This window comes from Anomaloglossus baeobatrachus, chromosome 5 (genome assembly GCF_048569485.1).
Source record: "Anomaloglossus baeobatrachus isolate aAnoBae1 chromosome 5, aAnoBae1.hap1, whole genome shotgun sequence".
NCBI classification, from domain to species: domain Eukaryota; kingdom Metazoa; phylum Chordata; class Amphibia; order Anura; family Aromobatidae; genus Anomaloglossus; species Anomaloglossus baeobatrachus.
This window is the reverse complement of record NC_134357.1, coordinates 543,455,699-543,479,265: the sequence shown is the minus strand read 5'-3', so window position 1 is coordinate 543,479,265 and position 23,567 is coordinate 543,455,699. Positions and strand designations below refer to the sequence as shown.

General features: G+C 46.3%; 1 protein-coding gene across 1 annotated transcript in view; it reads left to right on the top strand.

The window, feature by feature from the left end:
- LOC142312224 (uncharacterized) overlaps nt 1–3,661 on the top strand; it is a 93,788-nt gene extending 90,127 nt beyond the window's left edge. The window contains 1 exon segment of the mRNA XM_075351134.1: nt 1,933–3,661. Within this exon segment, the coding sequence (XP_075207249.1) occupies nt 1,933–3,158 (1,226 nt within the window). The 3' untranslated portion in view covers nt 3,159–3,661.
- The last annotated feature ends 19,906 nt before the right edge of the window (nt 3,662–23,567 follow it).

Sequence of the window (23,567 nt, the reverse complement as noted above, 5' to 3'; positions counted from 1 at the left end):
GTCTGTGTTTGTCCACACCCTAGTCAGCCTTTGGGATTACTTGTTTTGTACTCAGCCTGAGTGCAGTACTCAGTGGTGCCTAACCAGGTCAGGGGTGCCACAGCAGTCAGCTGACACGCTGCCACTCAGGGTAGGGGCGCATATAACTGTAACCAATTACACGCGTCGGTGGGCAGGCAAAACAATGAATATTGAATTGTAGGCTCCGGAAGGGAAAAGTGTCACCCGGAAGGAGTTTGCTGCCATGACACAGCCTCAGGTGACTACACCGCGTGAGCTCCTACCCCCCTATCCGCTCCACAAACGTTTTTAATCTCCGGATTCTGGTCCCCATAGACTTACATGGGCTCCAGAATCTGGAGCGGATCTGGACTTTTTTTTTCAATACGACAGTAATCCGTTGGTCCCGGATTTTGGTGGGTTAGAGCAACTCTAGGTATTGCATAATTTATGAGGACATCATAATTGCTATACCTCTTAGGTGAAGTAATAAATACATGTGATTTTCATACATAGGTGGTTCAGAAAGTTTTCCTAATCTAATTTAGTGCTATTTTTCCTTTTTACATGTATTTACTTTCTTCTTGTCACTAGTGGATTGTACATTTTATTCTTTGCTTGTGAGATGGCTCTTTAGCAGTGCCCTGGGGGAATTTGTTGTATTGCTTTATTTTAGAATGGCAGAAAACTCCATAAAGTGACTCGACTTAGGAAATTATTTCCACCAGTGATTTAATCTATAGGAGTAGTGACTATTTTGACACCTGAGTGGGGGCTTGTTTTTTGTGGGATGAGTAGAAGTTTTTATTGGTATCATTTCCGCCTACATAACATTTCTTGGTGGCTTTTTGTTCTAATATTTTGAACACCGAATGAACAAAACAGGTGAACCATGATCTACTGGTTCATGCCATGAGGTCTTTTATTAGTCTGTGAACTATCATTGTGTAAAGCCTGCTTTACACGTTACGATTAAGCATACGATATCGAATGCGATTGTAACCGCCCCCATCGTATGTGCGGCATTTTCAATTTGTTGAATGTGTTGCACAAACGATTAATTGCTGTCACACGTACTTACCCTTCCATACGACCTCGATGTGGGCGGCGAACGTCCACTTCCTGGAGTGGGAGGGACATTTGGCGTCACATCGACGTCACGCGGCAGCCGGCCAATAGAAGCGGAGGGGCGGAGATGAGCGGGACGTAAACATCCCGCCCACCTCCTTCCTTCCACATTGCCGGCGGGAGCCGCGGGACGCAGGTAAGATCTGTTCATCGTTCCCGGGGTGTCACACACTGCGATGTGTGCTACCTTGGGAACATTGAACAACCTCACGTTCAATTTTTAGCAATTGAACGACGTGCATGCGATGAACGTTTTAACGTTCAATCGCAATTGCACGTAGCTGTCACACGCTACAATATAACTTACGATGCCGGATGTGCGTCACTTACGACTTGACCCCGCCGACACATCGTAAGATATATTGTAGCGTGTAAAGCCCGCTTCAGTGACTAATTCAATTTTACTACATAATTTGTTATTTCTATGGAAATTCAGTACAAATGTTAATTTACATTTCAGCGATATTTTATTTTTGGCAGATGACTGTACCAGGAGATCAAAGGGACAGCTCACCTCTTCAATTTTTAAATTGGATGACATTAAGATTACACAGAATACAATTGAAGTGAATGCCATTACTTCAGATATCCCATCATCTCTTCAAAGTAAACTTCAATCATTTGATCTTTTGAAACAGGACCAATCTTCTGACTTATTACAAACTATAAAGAAGCCAATTTCACATTCAGAATTTGAAAACAATTTTTTCCTCAAAACATCTTTTGTTAAACATCAAAAAATTAACACAGAGGAGAAGAGATTTTCTTGTTCCAAATGTAAGAAATATTTTAATCGGAAAACAAATCTTGTTCGGCATGAGAGAATTCATACTCGGGAAAAGCCAAATCCATGTTCAGAATGTGGGAAATGTTTTAATTTGAAATCAACTCTTGTTAGTCATCAGAGAACACACACAGATGAAAAGCCATATTCATGTTCAGAATGTGGGAAATGTTTTTTAGATAAATCATATTTTGTCTCACACCAAAGAATTCACAGAGGAGAGAAGCCTTTTTCATGTTCAGAATGTGGAAAATATTTTGTTAAAAAATCACATCTTGTTGTACACCAGAGAACTCACAAAGGGGAGAAGCCTTTTTCATGTTCAGAATGTGGTAAATGCTGGACAGATAAATCAAGTCTTGTTAGACACCTGAGAACTCACACAGGTGAGAAGCTATATTCATATTCAGAATGTGGAAAATATTTTGGACAGAAATCACAGCTTACTACACATCAAGGAAATCACACTGTGGAAAAACTATATCCATGTTCAGAATGTGGGAAAAATTTTAACCTGAAATCAACTCTTGTTAGTCATCAGAGAACCCACACAGGGGAGAAACCATATTCATGTTCAGAATGTGGGAAATGTTTTGTACAAAAATCACTGCTTGTTAGACATCAGAGAACTCATACAGGGTTGAAGCCATATTTGTGTTCAGAATGTGGAAAATGTTTCACATATAAATCACTTCTTGTTAGACATCAAAAAATTCACACAGGTGAGAAGCCATATTCATGTTCAGCCTGTGGGAAGTGTTTTTCAGATAAATCATATCTTGTTATACATCAGAGAACTCACACAGGGGAGAAGCCACATTCATGTTCAACATGTGGGAAGTGTTTTTCAGATAAATCATATCTTGTTATACACCAGAGAACTCACACAGGGGAGAAGCCATATTCATGTTCAGAGTGTGGGAAATGTTTTTTAGATAAATCATATCTTGTTAAACACCAGAGAACTCACACAGGGGAGAAACCTTTTTCATGTTCTGAATGTGGGAAATGTTGGGCAGATAAATCAAATCTTGTTAAACACCAGAAAATACACTCACGGGAGAAAGCTTTTTCCTGTTCAGAATGTGGGAAATGTTTTAACAAAAAATACCACTTTCTTAAACATGAAAAGTCCCACAGGAATAGTCAGAGGGAAAGTATAACAGAAACACAGTTATCATTTCAGCATTTATCTACTGCTGATTTTGGCTTACAAATACTGAGGCAAAAACTCACAAAATACTGATTAACCCAAGACGCACCTTTAACAAGGAAAAAAATTTGGCTATTAAGTGAGTGCATTTTATAGTCCGGATGCAGCTTCCTGATACAGAGGAGACAGTGTCCTCAATGACTGAAAAAACTGCTGTCCTCTTGCTCCACACTGATCTATGTGATCAGTGCAAAGCAGGAGAGGAAGCTGCAGGCACCTCCACAGAGGCTGCATGTCCTGAGTGAGCAGCTGAAGAACCTTCCACCAGACTAGGTCCACAACATTTCACATAAGCTGGAAGGAAGTGCAAAATGAGGTAATGTATACACAGTCTACAGTGGGGAAAACAAATACAGTGGAACCTTGGTTTACGAGAACAAGTGTGCTTGTAAACCAAGTTACTCGTCTAGCAAAGCAAAATTTCCCATAGGAAATAATGCAAGCTCAGACAATTCGTTCCACAACTTGTTCAATGTCCCATCCTGGTCCCCTAGTGTGCCATTCCACACATGCACAAACACACATATTATGCTCACCTTACCTTCCATTCCCTTGCCAGCCTCATGGTTCTTGTAGTTCGCCGGTACAGGATGTGTATCGGGTAACCATCCCGACCGATGCCGGACCTTCTGCTGCAAAAGTGCTGACATCACAGGCAAGAGCGGCTTGCCTCTGATTGGCCAGAGCGCTGCCTTTGAGTAGCAGCTGACAGCGGAAGTTCCTCCATCGTCGCGATGGTTACCCGATACACATCCTGTACCAGCGAACTACAAGAACAGGGAGGCCGGCGATGGAACAGAAGGAAAGGTGAGCATAATATGTGCGTGTGTGTTTGTGCGTATTTGTGCGTGTTTGTGCGGACTGCAAGAGCGGGTCAGAGCGCAGTTAAAGTACGAAACCGGAAGTGTGTGGGGTGAGTATTTGCTCGTATGGCAAAGCTTGCTCGTAAACGGAGTTACAAATTTATAGCAAGCTTTGCTCGTATAGCGAAATGCTTGCAAACTGGGTTACTCATAAAACGAGGTTCCACTATATTTGATACATTGCCGATTTTGCAAGTTTTCCCACATACCAAGAATGGAGAGGTCTGTAACTTCAACTTTGACAGACAGAATACAAGAAAAAATACACAAAATCACATTGTATGAGTTTTAAATAATTAATTTGCATTTTATTGGATTAAACAAGTATGTGATAAAATAGAAAAATTAAACTTAAAGGGGTTATCTGGCTTATTTTTTGTTATTTCACTATTGGGCTTCATTGGAGCAAGTACTGTAGGTAGATAGCAACTACTTACCCACCCTGCTGTTAGCCCCTCTTCCCCAGCTCAGAGCAGTCATGTAACTGCTCCTGCCGGGAATTTGCTGCTTCCTGTGATGTCACGTCGACAGGTGCTGGACCTTGTTGACAGGCATCACAGCCGACATCATGTTGCCGCCCTGCTGCCGACCAGGTACAGTGCGATGAACCCCTGCCCCCTCTCATCCGCCCCCTCCCCACACTCCGTACTCTCCTCTGCTCCCTGTGTACTGCTATCTGTGTCCTGTATGTGCCGGGATCCTGGTTAAACAAGGTTGCCCTCTCTGTCGAAGACACAGTCAGCGCTGTTTGCCTGACAATGTTCTCAGCTCATTATGATGTATGGGGCCCGAATAACTGTTTCCCCCCTCCCCCGTGCGCTGTCTCTCTCTTTACTCTGTGAGCAACGAAGCCTCAGGCGCTCCTGGTTATTGAGTACAGTCAGGAGCAGAGAGCAGGGATGTCATCTGACACCAGCGGTCAACAGCACTGAGCTATACATCATTCAGCTGTAAGGAAGCTGTGCTCATCACAGCACAGGGAGAAGAAGAGAGCATGGGTGAGAGAGAGCAGAGAAGAAAGTGCAGGGGGAGAGAAGAGAGTGCATGGGTGAGATACAGAGCATGGTGGGCAGAGAAGAAAGTGCAGGAGGAGAGAAGAGTGCATGGGTTAGAGAGAGCAGGGGCGCAGAGAAGAAAGTGCAGGGGGAGAGAAGAGCGTGCTTGGGTGAGATACAGCGAGTGGGCAGAGAGGAGAGTGCACGGGAGAGAAGAGTGCATGGAGGAGATACAAAGTGGGGGGGGGCAGAGAAGAAAGTGCAGGGGCAGAGAAGAGAGTTCATGGGTGAGAGACAGAGTGGGGAGTGCTGGGGTGGCAGAGGAGACAGCGCAGGTGGGAGAGAAGAGAATGCATGTAGGGGGATTATATATAATATATTATATAACTCTAGGTGTGGGTGGGTGTATGTGTGTGTGAGTATATGTGTATATATCTATAGACTCACATTATGTGCTATATATAATTTCCATTACATAGATAAATTAATACTATCAGGTTCTGGGGCAGAATACTGACAGCCAGTGAGTGTACAGAGGGCGTGGCTGGGCAGTGCCAGCTCTGACTGTGAAGTTCGGCAGTCAAACGTGATGTTTGGTTGAGCTGCAGGTAAATAAAGTTTCTGCAGGGAATAAAGTGAAAATTCCAGAGGAACAAAAGTTAGAAACAAAAAAAATATAGGGGTGTTTTAAATGACAATTCAGCATAGATTAGCTTAAACAAAAAAAATATTTTGTGGCCGGACAACTTTAATATTTGGTACAGAAACCTTTGTTTGCAATTACAGAGGTCAGTTGTTTCCTGTAGCTCATGACCAGGTTTGCACACACTGCAGAAGAGATTTTTGCCCACTTCTACCTTCAGGTCTTCTCCAGATCTTTCAGATTTCGGGGCTGTTGCTTGGCAACATTGAGTTTCAGCTTTCTCCAAAAATGTCCTATTGGGTTCAGGTCTGGAGACTGGCTAGACTACATAAGGACCTTGAGATGCTTCTTACGGAACCACTCCTTAGTTGCCCTGACTGCGTGTTTCGGGTCCTTGTTATGCTGGAAGACCCAGTCATGACCCATCTTCAATGCTCTTACTGAGGGAAGGAGGTTGTTGGCCAAAATCTTGCAAATACGTGACCCCATCCTCCCTTCAATACGGTGCAGTCGTCCTGCCCCCTTTCAGAAAAGTACCACCAAAGTATGATGTTTCTACCCCATGCATCATGATCGGGACGATGTTCTTGGGGTTGTACTCATCCTTCTTCCTCCAAATGCGGCGAGTTGAACAGATACCTCATTTGACCACATCACCTTCTCCCTATCAGGGACGAGTGTAAAACGGATAGCCAGGGGACACTGGAAGCCCTATGCAGACCCTAAGACTGGGGTCCCTGAGGTCACCCTCACACCCGGAGGTACCCTTGAAGGTAGGGAGGTCTCTGCTCCTAACTGAATAGAATAACCAGCAACAAGTCCAGGAAGCAGTGGGCTTATATCCAGGCCGGATTTGATTAACTGCTGCCAGTTGAGCAAGTCTGCTGCTGCACATGAGAAGGAATTAACTCTTAATGTGCCCAATGGAAAAAAAACTACATTTAAAGTGCATGGTCCCAGATGGTAAGATAAAACTAGCCCTGAACCTGTCCCTATACCCGTGACACTCCCGTGCCAACTCTGGACCATCCAGATGGTGACTGGCGAACTTCAAACAGGCCTGGACATGTGCTGCGTGAGCAGTGGGACCTTTTGTGCGCTGCAGGATTTTAATCCATTAGAGCGTAGTGTGTTACTAACTGTAATCTTTAAGACTGTGGCCCAGCTTCCTTCAGATCATTGACCAGGTCCTCCCACGATCTTGCATGGAGCCCCAGACAGAGTAAGATTGACAGTCATCTTGTGTTTCTTCCATTTTCGAATAATTGCGCCAACAGTTGTTGATTTTTCACAAAGCTGCTTGCCTATTGTCCTGTAGCCCATCGCAGCCTGTGTGAGTCTACAGTTTTGTCCCTGGCGTCCTTAGACAATTCATTGGTCTTGGCCATGGTGGAGAGGTTCGAGTGTGACTGTTTGTGTGGACAGGCGTCTTTTATTCAAGTAACCAGTTTAAATAGGGCTTCATAAAGATAAAATAACAGGTCTATGAGAGCCAGAATTCTTGTTGGCTTGTGCGTGATGAAATATACTTCATGCAATAAAATAAAAATAATTATTTAAAAATTATACAATGTGATTTTTTTCTTTTGTCTGTCACAGTTGAAGTGTACCTACGATAAAATTTACAGACCTCTCCATTCTTTGTAGGTGGGAAAACTTGCAATATTGGCAGTGTATCAAATACTTACAGTATATACCCCACTGCCTGTGTATGAAAATATGCAGATGTAGCAGAGCTGTGTGTATATGAATATGTAGCAGAGCTGTGTGTATATGAATATGTAGCTGAGCTGTGTGTATATGAATATGTAGCTGAGGTGCGTGTACATGTACTATCCATGCAGCAGTGCTGTGTGTATATATGTGCTCTGTAGAGTGCTCATTAATGTCTGTACTGTGAAGCTATATGTAATAAAATACCTGGGCAGAAAAACACTAACAATAGATTTATTACTTCCCTATTCTACCCTAGTGCATACAAAATTGTGACCCTCTCCTTTTTAGTTTTGAAAGATTTAATTAGTAGGAAAAATGTTTTCCCTTTTTCTGGGGTGCGTCTTATGGTTACGTTACATATATCTCCCTGGACCTGCTTTCCACATTGCGTCGGTATTGTACTCACTTTCCATCATTATAGAATAAACATATTTAGACTGGCATGTTTTTCCATTTACACCAATGTATCTAGTTTTCTTACAGATCTAGGTCTGATAAGGGCCCCTATTGGCCATAGGTCTCACTGTTTCATTATTAGGAGGTGACATTTAACCTTTCCAAGTTTTTCAAAGCAAGAACACTGTCTTGCCACATTGACAATCTGTGCCCATCTTCCTTAAGCAGTACATAGTATGTTTATTTATTTTATATACATCGGTATCTGTAATTTTTATCCCTTTAATATCCATTGTTTTACCATTCCTCAGTACACCACAGAGTGAGGCGGTCTACATTCTTAGATTACGGTCTATCCCGGGTGACCTGTTATTCTTTAAAAGGTAACCGCCCAATAACACATTACATCTATTCAATTAGCCTGCCATTAGACACGTGTCCCATTATCTTTATCTCTTTTCCTATAGGCTAATAAAGCCCACCCTTAATCCCATAGCGACCCTCTAGGCCTGTAATTTATTCTTGACCTACATAACAGGCCTTCTTCGTACAAGATGCATAGTATTTCCCATCACTTATATTCTTAGCCATCTTTATTTACAGCTCATCTCACACTTCTCTATATTTTTAGGTTTCGGGGTGCCCATAGATGCCATTGATCTATTTACTCATTTGACATGGTTTATAAGGCATTTTATATTACGGCCTTAACATCATAGTTGTAATTCACTGCTTTTTCTTCCCCAGGTATATTACTTAAGTATTAACCATTTAAAGGGAACCAATCACCAGGATTTTCGTATATAAGGTAAAGCCAGTGCTATTCTGGCACTATCAGGCTGATTATCCCCATACCATTAGTGGTCAGCTCGGATGTTTAGGGTATGTGCACATGTTGCTTTTTACCTGCTTTTTACCTGCTTTTTTGCTGCTTTTTCTTCTGCGCTGTTTAATGCCAAAATGGATGTGTTCTTCTATTCAAGCAAAGTCTATGGGAATTTGGGTTTCTTGTTCACACTATGTTGTTCAAAATGCTGCCTTTTTGTGGCAGAACTTTGGTCAAAAACTCAGCTTTTCAAAGAAGCAACATGTCAATTGTTTTTGCCATTTGGGTTTTGCACTGCAAAGCTGAGTTTTTGACCAAAGTTCTGCCACAAAAAGGCAGCATTTTGAACAACATAGTGTGAACAAGAAACCCAAATTCCCATAGACTTTGCTTGAATAGAAGAACACATCCATTTTGGCATTAAACAGCGCAGAAGAAAAAGCAGCAAAAAAGCAGGTAAAAAGCAGGTAAAAAGCAATGTGCGCACATACCCTAAGGCTTTCAAATCCAAGAAAGTAAACTTTAAAAAATCAGCTGCTTCTTGATTGGCATTTGCAACTAAGCAGATAAGATCTGGGTGGGTATTCAGATGGATTCAAGAAGCTGCTGATTTTTTAAAGTTTACTTTCTTGGATTTGAAAGCCTAAACATCCGAGCTGACCACTAATGGTATGGGGATAATCAGCCTGATAGTGCCAGAATAACACTGGCTTTAGGTTATATAAGAAAATCCTGGTGATTGGCTCCCTTTAATTCTTCCCTACTAGGCGCAGTTCACATTTATATCTTCACCTATGGCTTTTTATATTGTCTCTGTCCAGTTTCACATCTTGGTACGTCCAGGATTTCCCTTGCTTCCTCCCTCTACTATTACCATTTGTTGTTTACCACTGATTGTGTATAAATCATCGACTTAAGGTCCAGTCACACATAACGAGATCGTGAACGAGATCGCTACTACGTCACAGTTCCAAGATCGTTGCTGAGTCGTTGGTGAAATCGTATGTGAGGTGTCACACACACCGACTTTAGGAACGAGCATGCGACCCGTATAACGATCTTGTAAATCGTCGGGTCTCTGTCACACAACAGCTGTGGTAACAATTCCGATCTCGAATCACTCATCTAGGTCGTTAACGAAATCGTTAGCTAGGTGTCAAACATACAGATCCATCCTGCCCAGCAGGACGTCAACGAGCCAAAAATGGCCCAGGCTGTTCAGCATCGACCAAAGATTTCACAGCAGGGGGCGGATCTTTGGTACGTGTCAAACATGATAAGATCGCTAGTGAAGTCGTTGTTGCGTCACAGAAACTGACGTAGCAACGATCTCGTTGTGTGAAGTGGCCTTTACAATATTTTTCTGAATAACAGTTTTTGCTATCAATCTTTAACACAGCTTTTATTGTTATTGATTCTAGTTGTCATCCATGTTGATATCCATTGATCAACTCTAATTTTTGTAAATCATGTATATTATTGTATTCCCAGTGTCACATTGTTTTGACAATATTATTTCTAATTATATGAAGACATGTTTATCTTGAAAAAGGCTGAGGTCATCAGCTGATATGTCGATTGAACAACATGTCCTCCATTATTTCTCCTTTTTTGAACAGACCATAAAAAGCATTATGAAAAAGAAAAACTTTTTTTTCTCTGTTTTCAATTTTATCTTATTTTTTTTAGTGCTGAAGTACGGTATATTCTCTACCATAGTACTTTTTCTTTTTTTTTTTTTTTACTTCTGAGCACCATTTTTATTAACCCAGTGAGCCAGACCTACATTTTCATTGGCTTTATGGTAAGGTGTGTCTAAGGCCTCATGCACATGTTGAGTATTTGGTGTGGTTTTTACCTCAATTTTTGTAAGAGAAAACCAGGAATGGGCAAAAAGTTCAGAAGTGGTGCCCATATTTTTATTATACTTTTCCACTGATTGTTCCATTCTTGGATTTTGTCCAACAAATATTGTGGTGAAAAAAAAAATCTTAACGTATGCGTGTGGTCTTTCAGTATGAAAAATATGGTATATTAGAATTAAAAATATATGCAGTTACTAATTTCGTTCATCCAAAAACAATTTATATATATATATATATATATATATATATATATATATATATATATATATATATATATATATATATATATATATATATATTGTGAGGCAGTGACAGGGGTAATATTTGAAGACCGCTATGTGTCCCCCAGAATGTGTCTGGAAACCCTCTGAGTTTGCTATAGCTATTACTGGGAGTATAGCACAAAGGGTAACAGGGAGACAGATCCCTCCTCCCAGTCCAGGTTTTGTAGCAATCCTCATGTCCGGCATTTTCATTTAAAATCATGCAGAGCACAGCAGGGTGTGTCTCAGTTGAGAGCCAGGCTTGGTGAAGCTAACACATGCGGTGTGAGCTGCGCTGGCTCTGTGTGGAGTGAACACAGGCCAAGAGTGTGAGCCTAGGAGAACCTTACACAGATCCCTGCGGTTAACGGGGTCCTAAGGTAACAAGACTTTTTGATGCAAAGAATTTGTCTATATGCACCGGCTGTGATCCGGAAGAGACTTTGACAGTGGGAAATTGGATCTATTTATGCTGCAACAATAAATAGACTGTTGGTGTGAACACGCTGCTGCCTCACTGCCTCACGTTTTTGCCCAAGCAACGCCGCTACCTCACATTATGGTGGAGAATGCGGGTACTGCAGCCTGGTTGCTAAGGGCAATGGCCTAAGAGGTACTTACCCAGAGGGAAAAAAAAAAAATTTCTACTGACTGTTTGCGGTGGATCGGCGGGTCCACGAAGCCTGCAGGCGTTGCAGCCTGGTTGCTAGGGGCAACAACCCAGTTTTCACATGCTTATGATCAAGCCTGCAAAGTTACAGTTTACCTCAACAGCCACTATGGAGGATCTTGTAAAGCAGCTGGCCCAGGCTAATGCTCAGCAGCAACAAACCAATGTCCAGCTCCAGCGGGCGTTCATTCAGCAACAGGAGACAAACAGCTTGTTGGCTAAGCAGCTTTCTGCTCTGCGAGAAGCGCTCCCAGCGGTAACTCCAGGTCATCCAGTCCTTCCTGCGGCCCAGGACAGAGTAAGGGCAGCACTTACGAGGATGAGTGCAGAGGATGACCCAGAAGCCTTTCTCTCCGTGTTTGAGAGGACCGCTGAGCGAGAGAAATTGTCTATCGACCGTTGGACTGATGTTGTGGCCCCGTTCTTGGTAGGTGAACCCCAAAAAGCCTACCTGGATCTCAGCACGGAGGATGCCAAGGACTATGGCACACTGAAAGGTGAGATCCTTGCACGAATGGGGGTTAACACTTATCTCCGGGCCCAACGAGTGAATCAGTGGTCCTTTGAGGAGGGAAAACCTGCACGCTCACAGGCCCATGTCTTACTGGACCTTGTAAAAAAATGGCTGCAGCCGGAGACCTTGAACCCCGGACAGATGATTGAGCGGGTGGTGATTGAACGGTTTGTGCGGACTTTGCCAGCCCCCATTCAACGGTGGGTGGGACAGGGGGACCCCGGTACCCTAGACCAGCTAGTGAATTTGGTGGAACGCTACACAGCTACCCAGGAGTTGGTCCGGGACTCTGCTTCACGGCGGGCACTCCGTAGGGATACGCCCCCTTCACAGTTGGTAAAAGACTCCCGTCCCTCCTCGGGTGCTGCCCCGTCTTCAGCCCTGGCAGAGAGTAAACCCCAGACTAAGGTCAGCAGGAGTCCCGGTTCCCCAAAGTCAGACACCCGAAACAGGGACACCTCTGCTGTTATGTGCTGGCGGTGCCATCAGCTCGGGCATGTGATGGCACAGTGCCCACTCACATCAGAACCCATGAACTGCCAGTACGCTCGCCGGGTATCAATGTATGCCCATACTGTTTGTACCGTAAGCGCTGTTACTATGGGGGAGGAGCCCCATCTCTGCAAAGTACGTGTTAATGGCTATACAGCAGAGGCTTTGTTGGACTCAGGAAGTTTAGTGACTCTTGTACATGCCTCCTTGGTCTCCGGGGGAAACCCTACGGGACATAAAGTAGGGGTACTTTGTATTCATGGAGACCTACGTGAATACCCTATGGAAAGGGTCACCATTGCTACCTCGTGTGGAGAGGTACAACATGAAGTGGGGGTGATAAAAAGACTTCCGTATGCTGTTATTTTGGGAAGAGACTTGCCCCTGTTCTGGACATTATGTGGGAGGCGACCTAACCCTCCGAGGTGTATGATTGAACCAGGCCCTGAGCCGGACGATCCCGACTCAGGGATACCTGCCGTAGGGGTCACCAGTATAGGGACAGAGTGTAACCCTGCCAGGTTCCCCCTAGAGGTAATGGCAGGAGAGGTTGAGCCACCCGAGGCAATCCCGGAGTTGAACATGTCTCCAGATAATTTCGGAACAGCACAGCTCCGGGACCCCACATTGGCTCCTGGACGTGGAAATGTACAGGTAATTGATGGGGTACCCCAGCGGCCTGGTGCCAGGCTGGAAACTCCCTACATGGCTCTAAAGCGAGAGTTGCTCTATCGGGTTGATACAATCCGGGGGGAAATAGTGGAACAGTTGGTGGTCCCTCAGCCGTACCGCCGTCAGACCTTGGAATTGGCTCATAACCACCTAATGAGTGGGCACCTAGGTGAAGAGAAAACGCGGGAACGCATGTTTCAGCGGTTTTACTGGCCAGGGGTCGGCGCAGAGATTAAGAGGTTCTGTGAGTCCTGCCCAGTTTGTCAGTTGACCGCACCAACGCACCGTTTCCGTAGTCCTCTGATACCTTTACCCATTATAGAGGTGCCTTTTGAGCGGATTGCTATGGATCTGATCGGACCCATTGTAAAATCAGCCCGTGGTCACCAGCACATCCTGGTAGTGATGGATTACGCGACACGTTATCCGGAGGCCATTCCACTACGTCACACTTCGGCGAGGCTTATTGCTCGGGAGTTGTTTGCTATGTTCTGTCGCGTGGGGTTACCCAAACAAATCCTGACCGATCAGGGCACTCCCTTTATGTCTAAAATTACAAAGGAACTGTGCAAACTCCTCCAGATCAAGCAGCTACGCACGTCGGTGTACCATCCCCAGACTGATGGTCTAGTGGAACGTTTTAATAAAACTCTAAAGGCTATGGTGAAAAAGGTGGTCTCCAAAGAGGGGAAAGATTGGGACATGTTATTGCCCTATTTAATGTTCGCTATCCGCGAGGTCCCACAATCTTCCACCGGGTTCTCGCCATTTGAGTTACTGTATGGCAGACATCCGCGGGGACTGCTGGATATAGTTAAGGAAACTTGGGAACAGGAGCCCACCCCTCACAAAAGCACAGTGGAATACGTTATGGGTATGCAGGATCGTATCACGGCAATAATGCCCATTGTTAAAGAGCATTTGCTGGATGCTCAGGCAGCCCAAAGTACTCAGTATAATAGAAAGGCCTCCATCAGGTCTTTTAAACCGGGAGATCGTGTCTTAGTCCTAATACCTACTGCAGAAAGTAAGTTCTTAGCCAAATGGCAAGGTCCCTATGAGATCCGGGAGAAAGTGGGGGAAATACACTTTATAGTTTATCAGCCAGGTAGAAGAAAACCAGAGCAAATCTACCATGTAAACCTGCTGAAGGCGTGGAAAGACAGGGAATGTATGGTGGCTGACGTAACGTTGGACCTAACCTTTTCAGGTGCCTTGACAACAACAAAGGAGGAGTCCCCTGATGATGAATTGGGAGTAAGGATAGGGGATTCTCTCTCAAAACAGCAGAGACGGGAGTCTCGGAGGTTAGTGCAGCGGAATACGGATGTGTTCTCAAGCCTACCAGGCCGAACAACCGTAATCCACCATGATATTGTCACCGAGCCTCAAGTAAGGGTACGCCTGAGGCCATACCGGGTACCAGAGGCTCGTAGGCAAGCCATTGCGGAGGAGGTAAAAAAGATGCTCCAACTAGGGGTTATTGAAAAATCCACGAGCGAATGGGCCAGTCCCATTGTGCTGATCCCGAAACCAGACGGTTCTTTAAGATTCTGTAATGACTTCCGAAAGTTAAATGAGGTATCGAAGTTTGATATGTATCCCATGCCCAGGGTCGACGAGCTGATAGAGAGACTGGGACGGGCCCAGTACTTCACGACTCTCGATCTCACTAAAGGTTACTGGCAGGTGCCGCTGACAGAGGCGGCAAAAGAAAAGACCGCTTTTGTCACGCCAGGGGGGCTCTATCACTATGTCGTCTTGCCATTTGGTTTACATGGGGCTCCGGCCACGTTTCAGAGATTAATGGACATAGTGTTAGAACCCCATCAACCATATGCCTCCGCATATTTGGATGACATCATCATCTATAGCAGTGACTGGAGCACCCACTTATCTCAGGCACAAGCGGTAGTGGATTCGCTCAGAGCTGCTGGTCTGACGGCGAATCCAAGCAAATGTGCTATGGGTCTCAAAGAAGCCCGTTACTTGGGGTATGTGATAGGCCAAGGGGTTATCAAGCCACAAGTAAACAAAATCGAAGCCATTCAAAACTGGCCTCGTCCCCTTACCACAAAACAGGTAAGAGCCTTTCTGGGTATAATGGGGTATTACCGACGATTCATACCCAATTTTGCTGGACGGTCGGCGCCTTTGTCCGATCTTTTAAAAGAGAAGAAGTCGGTCATGGTCCACTGGAATACACAAGCAGAGGAAGCCTTTCAGGTGCTAAAGGTAGTCCTATGTGGTCAGCCTGTCCTTGTCAACCCTGACTTTCAAAAGGAGTTTATAGTACAGGCAGATGCCTCTGAGGTGGGTCTGGGTGCGGTTCTGTCCCAGGAGGTAGATGGAGAAGAGCACCCGGTCACCTATTTGAGTAGAAAACTCACCCCGGCAGAGAAGAACTATAGCATAGTGGAGAAGGAGTGCCTGGCCATAAAATGGGCTCTGGAATCCCTACGCTACTACCTGCTGGGGCGACACTTTCGCCTGGTGACAGACCACTCCCCTTTGGTCTGGATGAGGAATGCTAAGGAGAGAAATGCTAGAGTCACCAGGTGGTTTCTCTCCTTGCAGAACTTTCACTTTTCTGTGGAACACCGGGCTGGTAGGTTGCAGGGCAATGCGGATGCCCTGTCCAGAGGTCCCTGTATGTTGGCAAAAGTTCAACCCCGCCCGTTTGAACTGAGGGGGGGGATATGTGAGGCAGTGACAGGGGTAATATTTGAAGACCGCTATGTGTCCCCCAGAATGTGTCTGGAAACCCTCTGAGTTTGCTATAGCTATTACTGGGAGTATAGCACAAAGGGTAACAGGGAGACAGATCCCTCCTCCCAGTCCAGGTTTTGTAGCAATCCTCATGTCCGGCATTTTCATTTAAAATCATGCAGAGCACAGCAGGGTGTGTCTCAGTTGAGAGCCAGGCTTGGTGAAGCTAACACATGCGGTGTGAGCTGGGCTGGCTCTGTGTGGAGTGAACACAGGCCAAGAGTGTGAGCCTAGGAGAACCTTACACAGATCCCTGCGGTTAACGGGGTCCTAAGGTAACAAGACTTTTTGATGCAAAGAATTTGTCTATATGCACCGGCTGTGATCCGGAAGAGACTTTGACAGTGGGAAATTGGATCTATTTATGCTGCAACAATAAATAGACTGTTGGTGTGAACACGCTGCTGCCTCACTGCCTCACGTTTTTGCCCAAGCAACGCCGCTACCTCACAATATATATATATATATATATTGTGAGGTAGCACGGTCGGCTGCGCAGGAGAAGACACGGGATCCAGGCATTAAGGTTCACAGCACACGGTTTTAATCCAAACGAAAGTCCACAACAAAATACATGTGCCTCTCCAACAGAGAGCTCAGGGAGTTCTGTTCACTCCCCCACACCCGGCACACCTGCCCTTGTTCCTGTTTCCATTTAACCCTTCCTTCAGCCTGTAGGGAAACAGCATTAACCCTAGAGTGGATTTACTTTCTATCATGGAGTGAGCACAACCGGGGCGAGACATACCGGCCGTCATAGATAACCCCGGTCACAGTCTCACATACCCCCCCCCTCAGTTCAAGCGTGCGGGGTTGAACTCCCGCCATCAAACATGGGCCGCGGGACAAGGCATCGGCGTTGCCCTGCAACCCACCGGCCCTATGTTCAACCGTAAACCGGAAGTTCTGCAGAGAAAGGAACCACCGGGTAACCCGGGCATTCTGTTCCTTGGCGGACCTCATCCAGACCAGTGGAGAGTGATCCGTCACCAAGCGAAACTGCCGTCCCAGCAGGTAATAGCGTAGGGACTCCAAGGCCCACTTGATCGCCAGGCACTCCTTCTCCACTACGCTATAATTCCGCTCGGGAGGGGTGAGCTTCCTACTTAAGAAGGTGACGGGGTGTTCCTCCCCCTGAACCACCTGAGACAGCACTGCCCCCAGGCCGACCTCTGAGGCGTCAGTCTGTACTATGAACTCCTTCCGGAAATCAGGGTGTACAAGAACGGGCTGTCCGCACAGGACCCCCTTCAGGGCCCGGAAGGAGTCCTCGGCCTGCGGAGTCCAGCGCACCATGACGGACTTCTTGCCTTTGAGAAGGTCCGTGAAGGGGGCTGATAGTCCCGCAAAATCCTTTACAAACCTCCTGTAGTACCCCACGATACCCAGGAAGGCCCTAACCTGCTTCGTGGTCAGGGGTCTAGGCCACTTCTGGATCGCCTCAACCTTGTTAATTTGGGGCTTAATCACTCCTTGGCCTATCACGTAGCCCAAGTAGCGGGCTTCCGTGAGTCCCAATGCACATTTCTTGGGATTGGCTGTCAATCCGGCTGTTCCGAGCGCGTCCACCACCGCTTGTACCTGTTCCAAGTGGGTCTGCCAATCGGAGCTGTAAATAATGATGTCATCCAGGTACGCTGATGCATACGCCTGGTGGGGTTCCAGCACTAAGTCCATCAACCTCTGGAACGTGGCCGGAGCGCCATGTAACCCAAAAGGCAAGACAACATAGTGGAAGAGACCCTCCGGCGTAACAAAAGCGTTTTTCTCCTTGGCGGACTCCGTCAGTGGCACCTGCCAGTACCCCTTGGTCAGGTCGAGCGTGGTAAAATATCGCGCCTGTCCCAGCCTATCAATCAGCTCATCCACCCGGGGCATGGGGTAGAGATCGAACTTGGATATTTCGTTCAATCTCCTAAAGTCATTGCAGAACCTTAAGGAGCCATCGGGTTTTGGTATTAGGACAATCGGACTAGCCCATTCACTTCGGGATTTTTCGATGACCCCCAGGCGTAACATTGTCTTTACTTCCTCCGATATGGCTTGTCGTCGAGCCTCCGGTACCCGGTATGACTTCAGGCGTACCTTCAGGTGGGGCTCGGTGACAATGTCATGTCGTATCAGACTGGTCCTACCGGGCAGCTCGGAGAAGACATCGGGGTTCTGCTGAACCAACCGTCTGGCCTCTCGCCTCTGGGTCTTGGTGAGGGCTTCTCCAATCCTTACTTCCGGTTCGTCCTCTCCGGAGGTCGCTGGAGCCGGATGTGAACGACCCGAAGAGGAGGGAGGTGGGGAAAAAACAGCCATCAGGCTTTCCCGTTCCTGCCAAGGTTTTAATAAGTTGACATGGTATATTTGTTCAGGTTTCCGCCTACCGGGCTGCAATACTTTATAGTTGACCACCCCGACTCTTTCCTTTATCTCGTAGGGGCCTTGCCACTGAGCCAGGAATTTACTCTCCGCCGTGGGGATTAATACCAACACCCGATCCCCGGGTTTAAAGGTCCGCACGGTGGCTTGTCTATTGTAGCGGCCGCTTTGCGCGGCCTGAGCCTCCTGTAAATGCTCCTTCACAATTGGCATGACCGCGCTTATGCGGTTCTGCATACCCAAAATGTGTTCAATCACACTTTTATGGGGGGTGGGCTCTTGCTCCCATGTTTCCTTTGCCAGGTCCAACAATCCCCGGGGATGTCGCCCGTATAACAACTCAAACGGCGAAAACCCCGTGGATGCCTGTGGCACCTCTCGTATGGCAAACATCAAATAGGGAAGCATCATATCCCAGTCTTTCCCGTCTTTTGAAATCACCCTTTTGAGCATGGTTTTCAGGGTTTTATTGAAACGCTCGACTAAACCGTCCGTTTGAGGATGATACACAGACGTATGCAACTGCTTGATCTGGAGTAGCCGGCATAGCTCTTTGGTCACTTTAGACATGAACGGGGTCCCCTGATCCGTAAGGATCTCCTTGGGCAACCCCACCCGGCAGAACACAGCAAACAACTCCCGAGCTATAAGCTTTGCTGCAGTATGTCTGAGAGGTATCGCCTCGGGATACCGGGTGGCATAGTCAACGATCACTAGGATGTGTTGGTGCCCTCGAGCGGACTTTACGAGGGGCCCCACCAGATCCATCCCTATCCGTTCAAAAGGGACTTCTATAATGGGTAACGGTACCAACGGACTGCGAAAATGGGTCAGGGGTCCGGTAAGCTGACACTCCGGACAGGTTTCGCAGAACCGTTTTACCTCCCCAAAGACCCCGGGCCAATAGAACCTTTGCAATATTCGCTCCTGCGTTTTCTTGACCCCTAGGTGGCCACTCATCAGGTGTTTATGAGCCAAGTCGAGGACCCGCCGGCGATGCGGCTGGGGCACCACCAACTGTTCTACCCCCACGCCCCGTATTTCATCTACCCGGTAGAGTAAATCTTGCTTAAGAGCGAAATGGGGGTACCTTACCTGGGCACCGGGCAGCTGTGCCACCCCGTCAACTAGTGTCACCCGACTCCGGGCATGTATTAACGTAGGATCCTGGAGTTGGGCTGTCCCAAACGTATCCGGGGACGCCTCCAACTCCGGGATGAGCTCGACCATCTCAGCCTCTCCTGCCAATACCTCTAGGGGAGACCAGGTCAGCGGTACACACCACCTGAGCATACATTGAACCCCGCCGGGTAACCCCACAATCCATGGGCTCCGTGGTGAGTGGACACTGGGCTTCCATATGTCCCACCCGCTGGCACCGCCAACATCTAATGGGGACGGAAACCCCCTTAACGGGGTGTCGTTTAGGGTACAGAACCTTCCGGACCTCAGGAATGGCGGCCGCGGCCTCAGACGGGACGGTAGGAGACTCCTGCACCGTTGTCAGCGGTGGGTCCTTGGCCCTAGGCTTGGAGGGGCCGGACCGACGGGCGGTACGCAAAGTCTCAGTGTCCCGTATCAAGTCCTGCGTAGCCACATGCCGCTCTACCAGGGACACTAATTGGTCCAGGGTACTCGGGTCACCTTGTCCTACCCACCGTTGAACGGTGACGGGTAAAGTGCGCACAAAACGATCCACTACTACCCTTTCCACCATTTGCGCCGGGCTCAGAGTGTCAGGCTGCAACCATTTTTTTACAAGATGCAACAAGTCATAGGCCTGGGAGCGTACGGGTTTGGCTTCCTCATAGAACCACTGATTTACCCGCTGAGCCCGCACATAGGTATTCACCCCCAACCGAGCCAGTATTTCGGCTTTCAGGGTCACATAGTCAATGGCGTCCTCGGTACAGAGGTCCAGGTATGCTTTTTGGGGTTCCCCCGTCAGATAGGGCGACAATACCTCAGCCCACTGGGGGGTCGGCAGCTTTTCCCGCTCGGCCACCCGCTCAAACACCGCCAGGAACGCTTCCACATCATCCCCCGGGGTCATCTTTTGCAACGCTTGTCTCACCGCTTTCCGGACGCTGCCGTCGTCACCCGGTCCCGGGGTTGTTGCTGCCGGTCCGGCACGGATCGACTTGGCCAGGAGAACCATCTGTTCTTGGTGCCTTTTTTCCTGCATTTGCAAGGATTGCTGCTGACGTTCCAATGCCCGGAGCAGGTGTGCATTGGTCTGTTGCTGCTGTGCATTAGCCTGTTGTTGCTGTGCATTAGCCTCTTGTAGCTGTGCATTAGTCTGTTGCTGCTGCCTTAGTATATCCTCCATGGCGTCGCCGGGTTTGGGCTGTAGTATAGCCGCTCGAATCCAGGACATGTGCTACTGGGTCACCAGGAATGGATGCTACACCTCACCGGCTGTCATGCCCGCATTCTCCACCATATGTGAGGTAGCACGGTCGGCTGCGCAGCAGAAGACACGGGATCCAGGCATTAAGGTTCACAGCACACGGTTTTAATCCAAACGAAAGTCCACAACAAAATACATGTGCCTCTCCAACAGAGAGCTCAGGGAGTTCTGTTCACTCCCCCACACCCGGCACACCTGCCCTTGTTCCTGTTTCCATTTAACCCTTCCTTCAGCCTGTAGGGAAACAGCATTAACCCTAGAGTGGATTTACTTTCTATCATGGAGTGAGCACAACCGGGGCGAGACATACCGGCCGTCATAGATAACCCCGGTCACAGTCTCACAATATATATATATATATATATATATATAATATATATATAAATAAATAAAGGCATAGTTACAATTATCGGGACATACACCGGGAAAACATAATATCACATAAGGAAAGCGTAAAGTGCTAGTGCAAAAAATAGAGCAGTGAAATTTCAGCATTTCCTGAACTGCATACAATATGGAAACGCCTCAACACTGTGTATCAATCCATGGACAGTCCTAAGATCAGCTCATGGGTATATAGTAAACAGGTTGCATGGCTAATTACCCCAGTTTGGTTTTAATTGTTCTGTCTTTTTTCATATTTTTTGTTCACTTGTCATAGATGCACTAATAAAAATCATATGTTGTTAGCAGTACACTCCTCTGTCCTCCCTGTTTTAGCAGGTACTAACCATGCAGGATGCCGAAACTTTTGCATCAGTCCATTTTCTTTTTTTGTTAGTTTAGAAATGTAAGATGAAAATAATCCATTTATTTTTTTTTACAAAGGAAATGTGTCATCTTTAACTTTATGCCTTTTTAGAGATAATTTCATCTACAACTTGCTGAACTGTTCACAATAACAGTGATTGTGACCAGGGGTGCCCAAACATTTGCATGTCACTGTACAATCAACATTTCTAGTATCTGCTGAGACTATCGTTTTACTGAATCTTTGGATTTCTCTGACACAAACTTATGAAATATACAGTATCAACCAAATGTAATATATTTTTCAACTTCTCTTTTTCTCTATTAAAAGACCCCAACTTAGAATCTGACGTCACATTCACAATGTCACATTCTGCATGGAAGCGAAGCAAAATAACTTCTAGGTTAGACTTGCCTGAGGACGGAAATCTTAACTTACTTGGTTTAGAAATAGAAGAAATAAAATTAATTTTCTTACCTGAAGATAAATCGGCTCGTAGCTCCTCTGGGACTTTGCTGGCTCTGATCTTCAGCATGTCTGACACTTGTACTACATCTCACCATGTCTGACACATGTAGTACTTCAATACATTTGACACATGTAGTCCTTATCAGAATTCTGGGCACATCCAATGTAGAAGCTTGACATTTGTGGTTAAGTCATACCCCTCCATTCAAGCACGCACACATTGTACACATGCAGTTCCTGAGATAATACTTTGTAGGACCACCTTTCACCGTACACATGGCTCTGCTCCGCATATCGTACACACAAGGCTTTGCTCTGTACACATGAAGCTATGCACGTCATACATATGCAAAACAGGAGGAAACGAGTAAATTGCTTCAAAAATATATGTATTTTTATTTCATATCCTCATTTTTAGTAATATATATTTTTTTGTGAAAAAGACACAATGAACCAGAATACACATATATCAATATATAAGAAAATTACAAAAATTGGACGGCCAAGAGGAGGGATGTTAAAAAGGGGCACAACTATATCCTGCCAAGCCCAAAGTACATGGTATTTGTCAGTGACAGAATCAAGTATAAGGATAATTCACATGAAGGTAACCACACATTCCTACGTGAAAAAAATTGGTTGTTGCACCAAAAGGGGGGGTAGTTTTTTCTCTCAACGAGGGTTATGCATAATGCTCAAACCGCATATTGCAAACACTGCTAACCACATCGATCAATCATAGTTATAATATCATAGGCAACATGTGGACCTGGTATACGGTATAGAAATCGATCAGTGGAGCAGTGCGAACATATGCAGAAGGAGAGCCCACGCACACCTCATTAAGGGGGTCCCATCACTGGTGATCTACGTAGGAAATGGCCAGATCATATTATTGCAAAAAAAGGGATTAATTCAGTATATACAGACAGATGCAAAAGTATTGCATCAAAGAGGATTATGCATGATGCTCAAATCACATATCGCAGACACTGCTGACCACATCTATTAATCACATAAGGGGAGCATAGATTGTAATAAACAAGCCATAAACCAGTACTAGTCGGTACAGCAGTGTGAGCATATATACAACGAGAGCCCCCGCACACCTCATTAAAAGGATCCCATTACTGGAGCTATTCCATAAAGCCACATGTCAGTAGAGGCAGTCATGCAGGGGTCCCATCTGCATAATACCAAAATGCTACAATGATAGTCACAAGAATAAGGGCATCAATATGCTGTAACATTAATATGCCTAAGACTCCATCATAGCAGCAAAATAGGCACATGCAAGAAGAGAACCTGCTACATACCGCAATATACTGTTTTCTCGTAGGAGGAAGGCAGGCAGGCAGGAAAATCAGGTAAGGAGGGGGTTAAAACTCAGGAGTAGACTCCAACGTACGTTTCACAAGGAATATGTACTCATGCTTCGTCAGGGAGTAGTTAGTCCCTGTAACCGGCAGGTTTAAATAGCCGGAAGCAGCCCGTGAACAGCTGTGTTCAGTCAATGAATAATCACGGCACATGCGCGCGCGGCGCTCCCAGATCCCAGAAACCCTCACGAGCCGTCATGGCGTCAGCGCATGCGCGGGAGCGGGGACGCGTCACCATAGCTCCCGAGCATGCGCCGACGCCAACCAGAGACGGCCAGGAGGAGGACGGGCCAGAGGCACAGCACGCGCACGCGCACCATCCACGACAGATAGAGAAACATCAGGTATTTGTGCTGCAAAGCGCACATAGGTTCTAAATT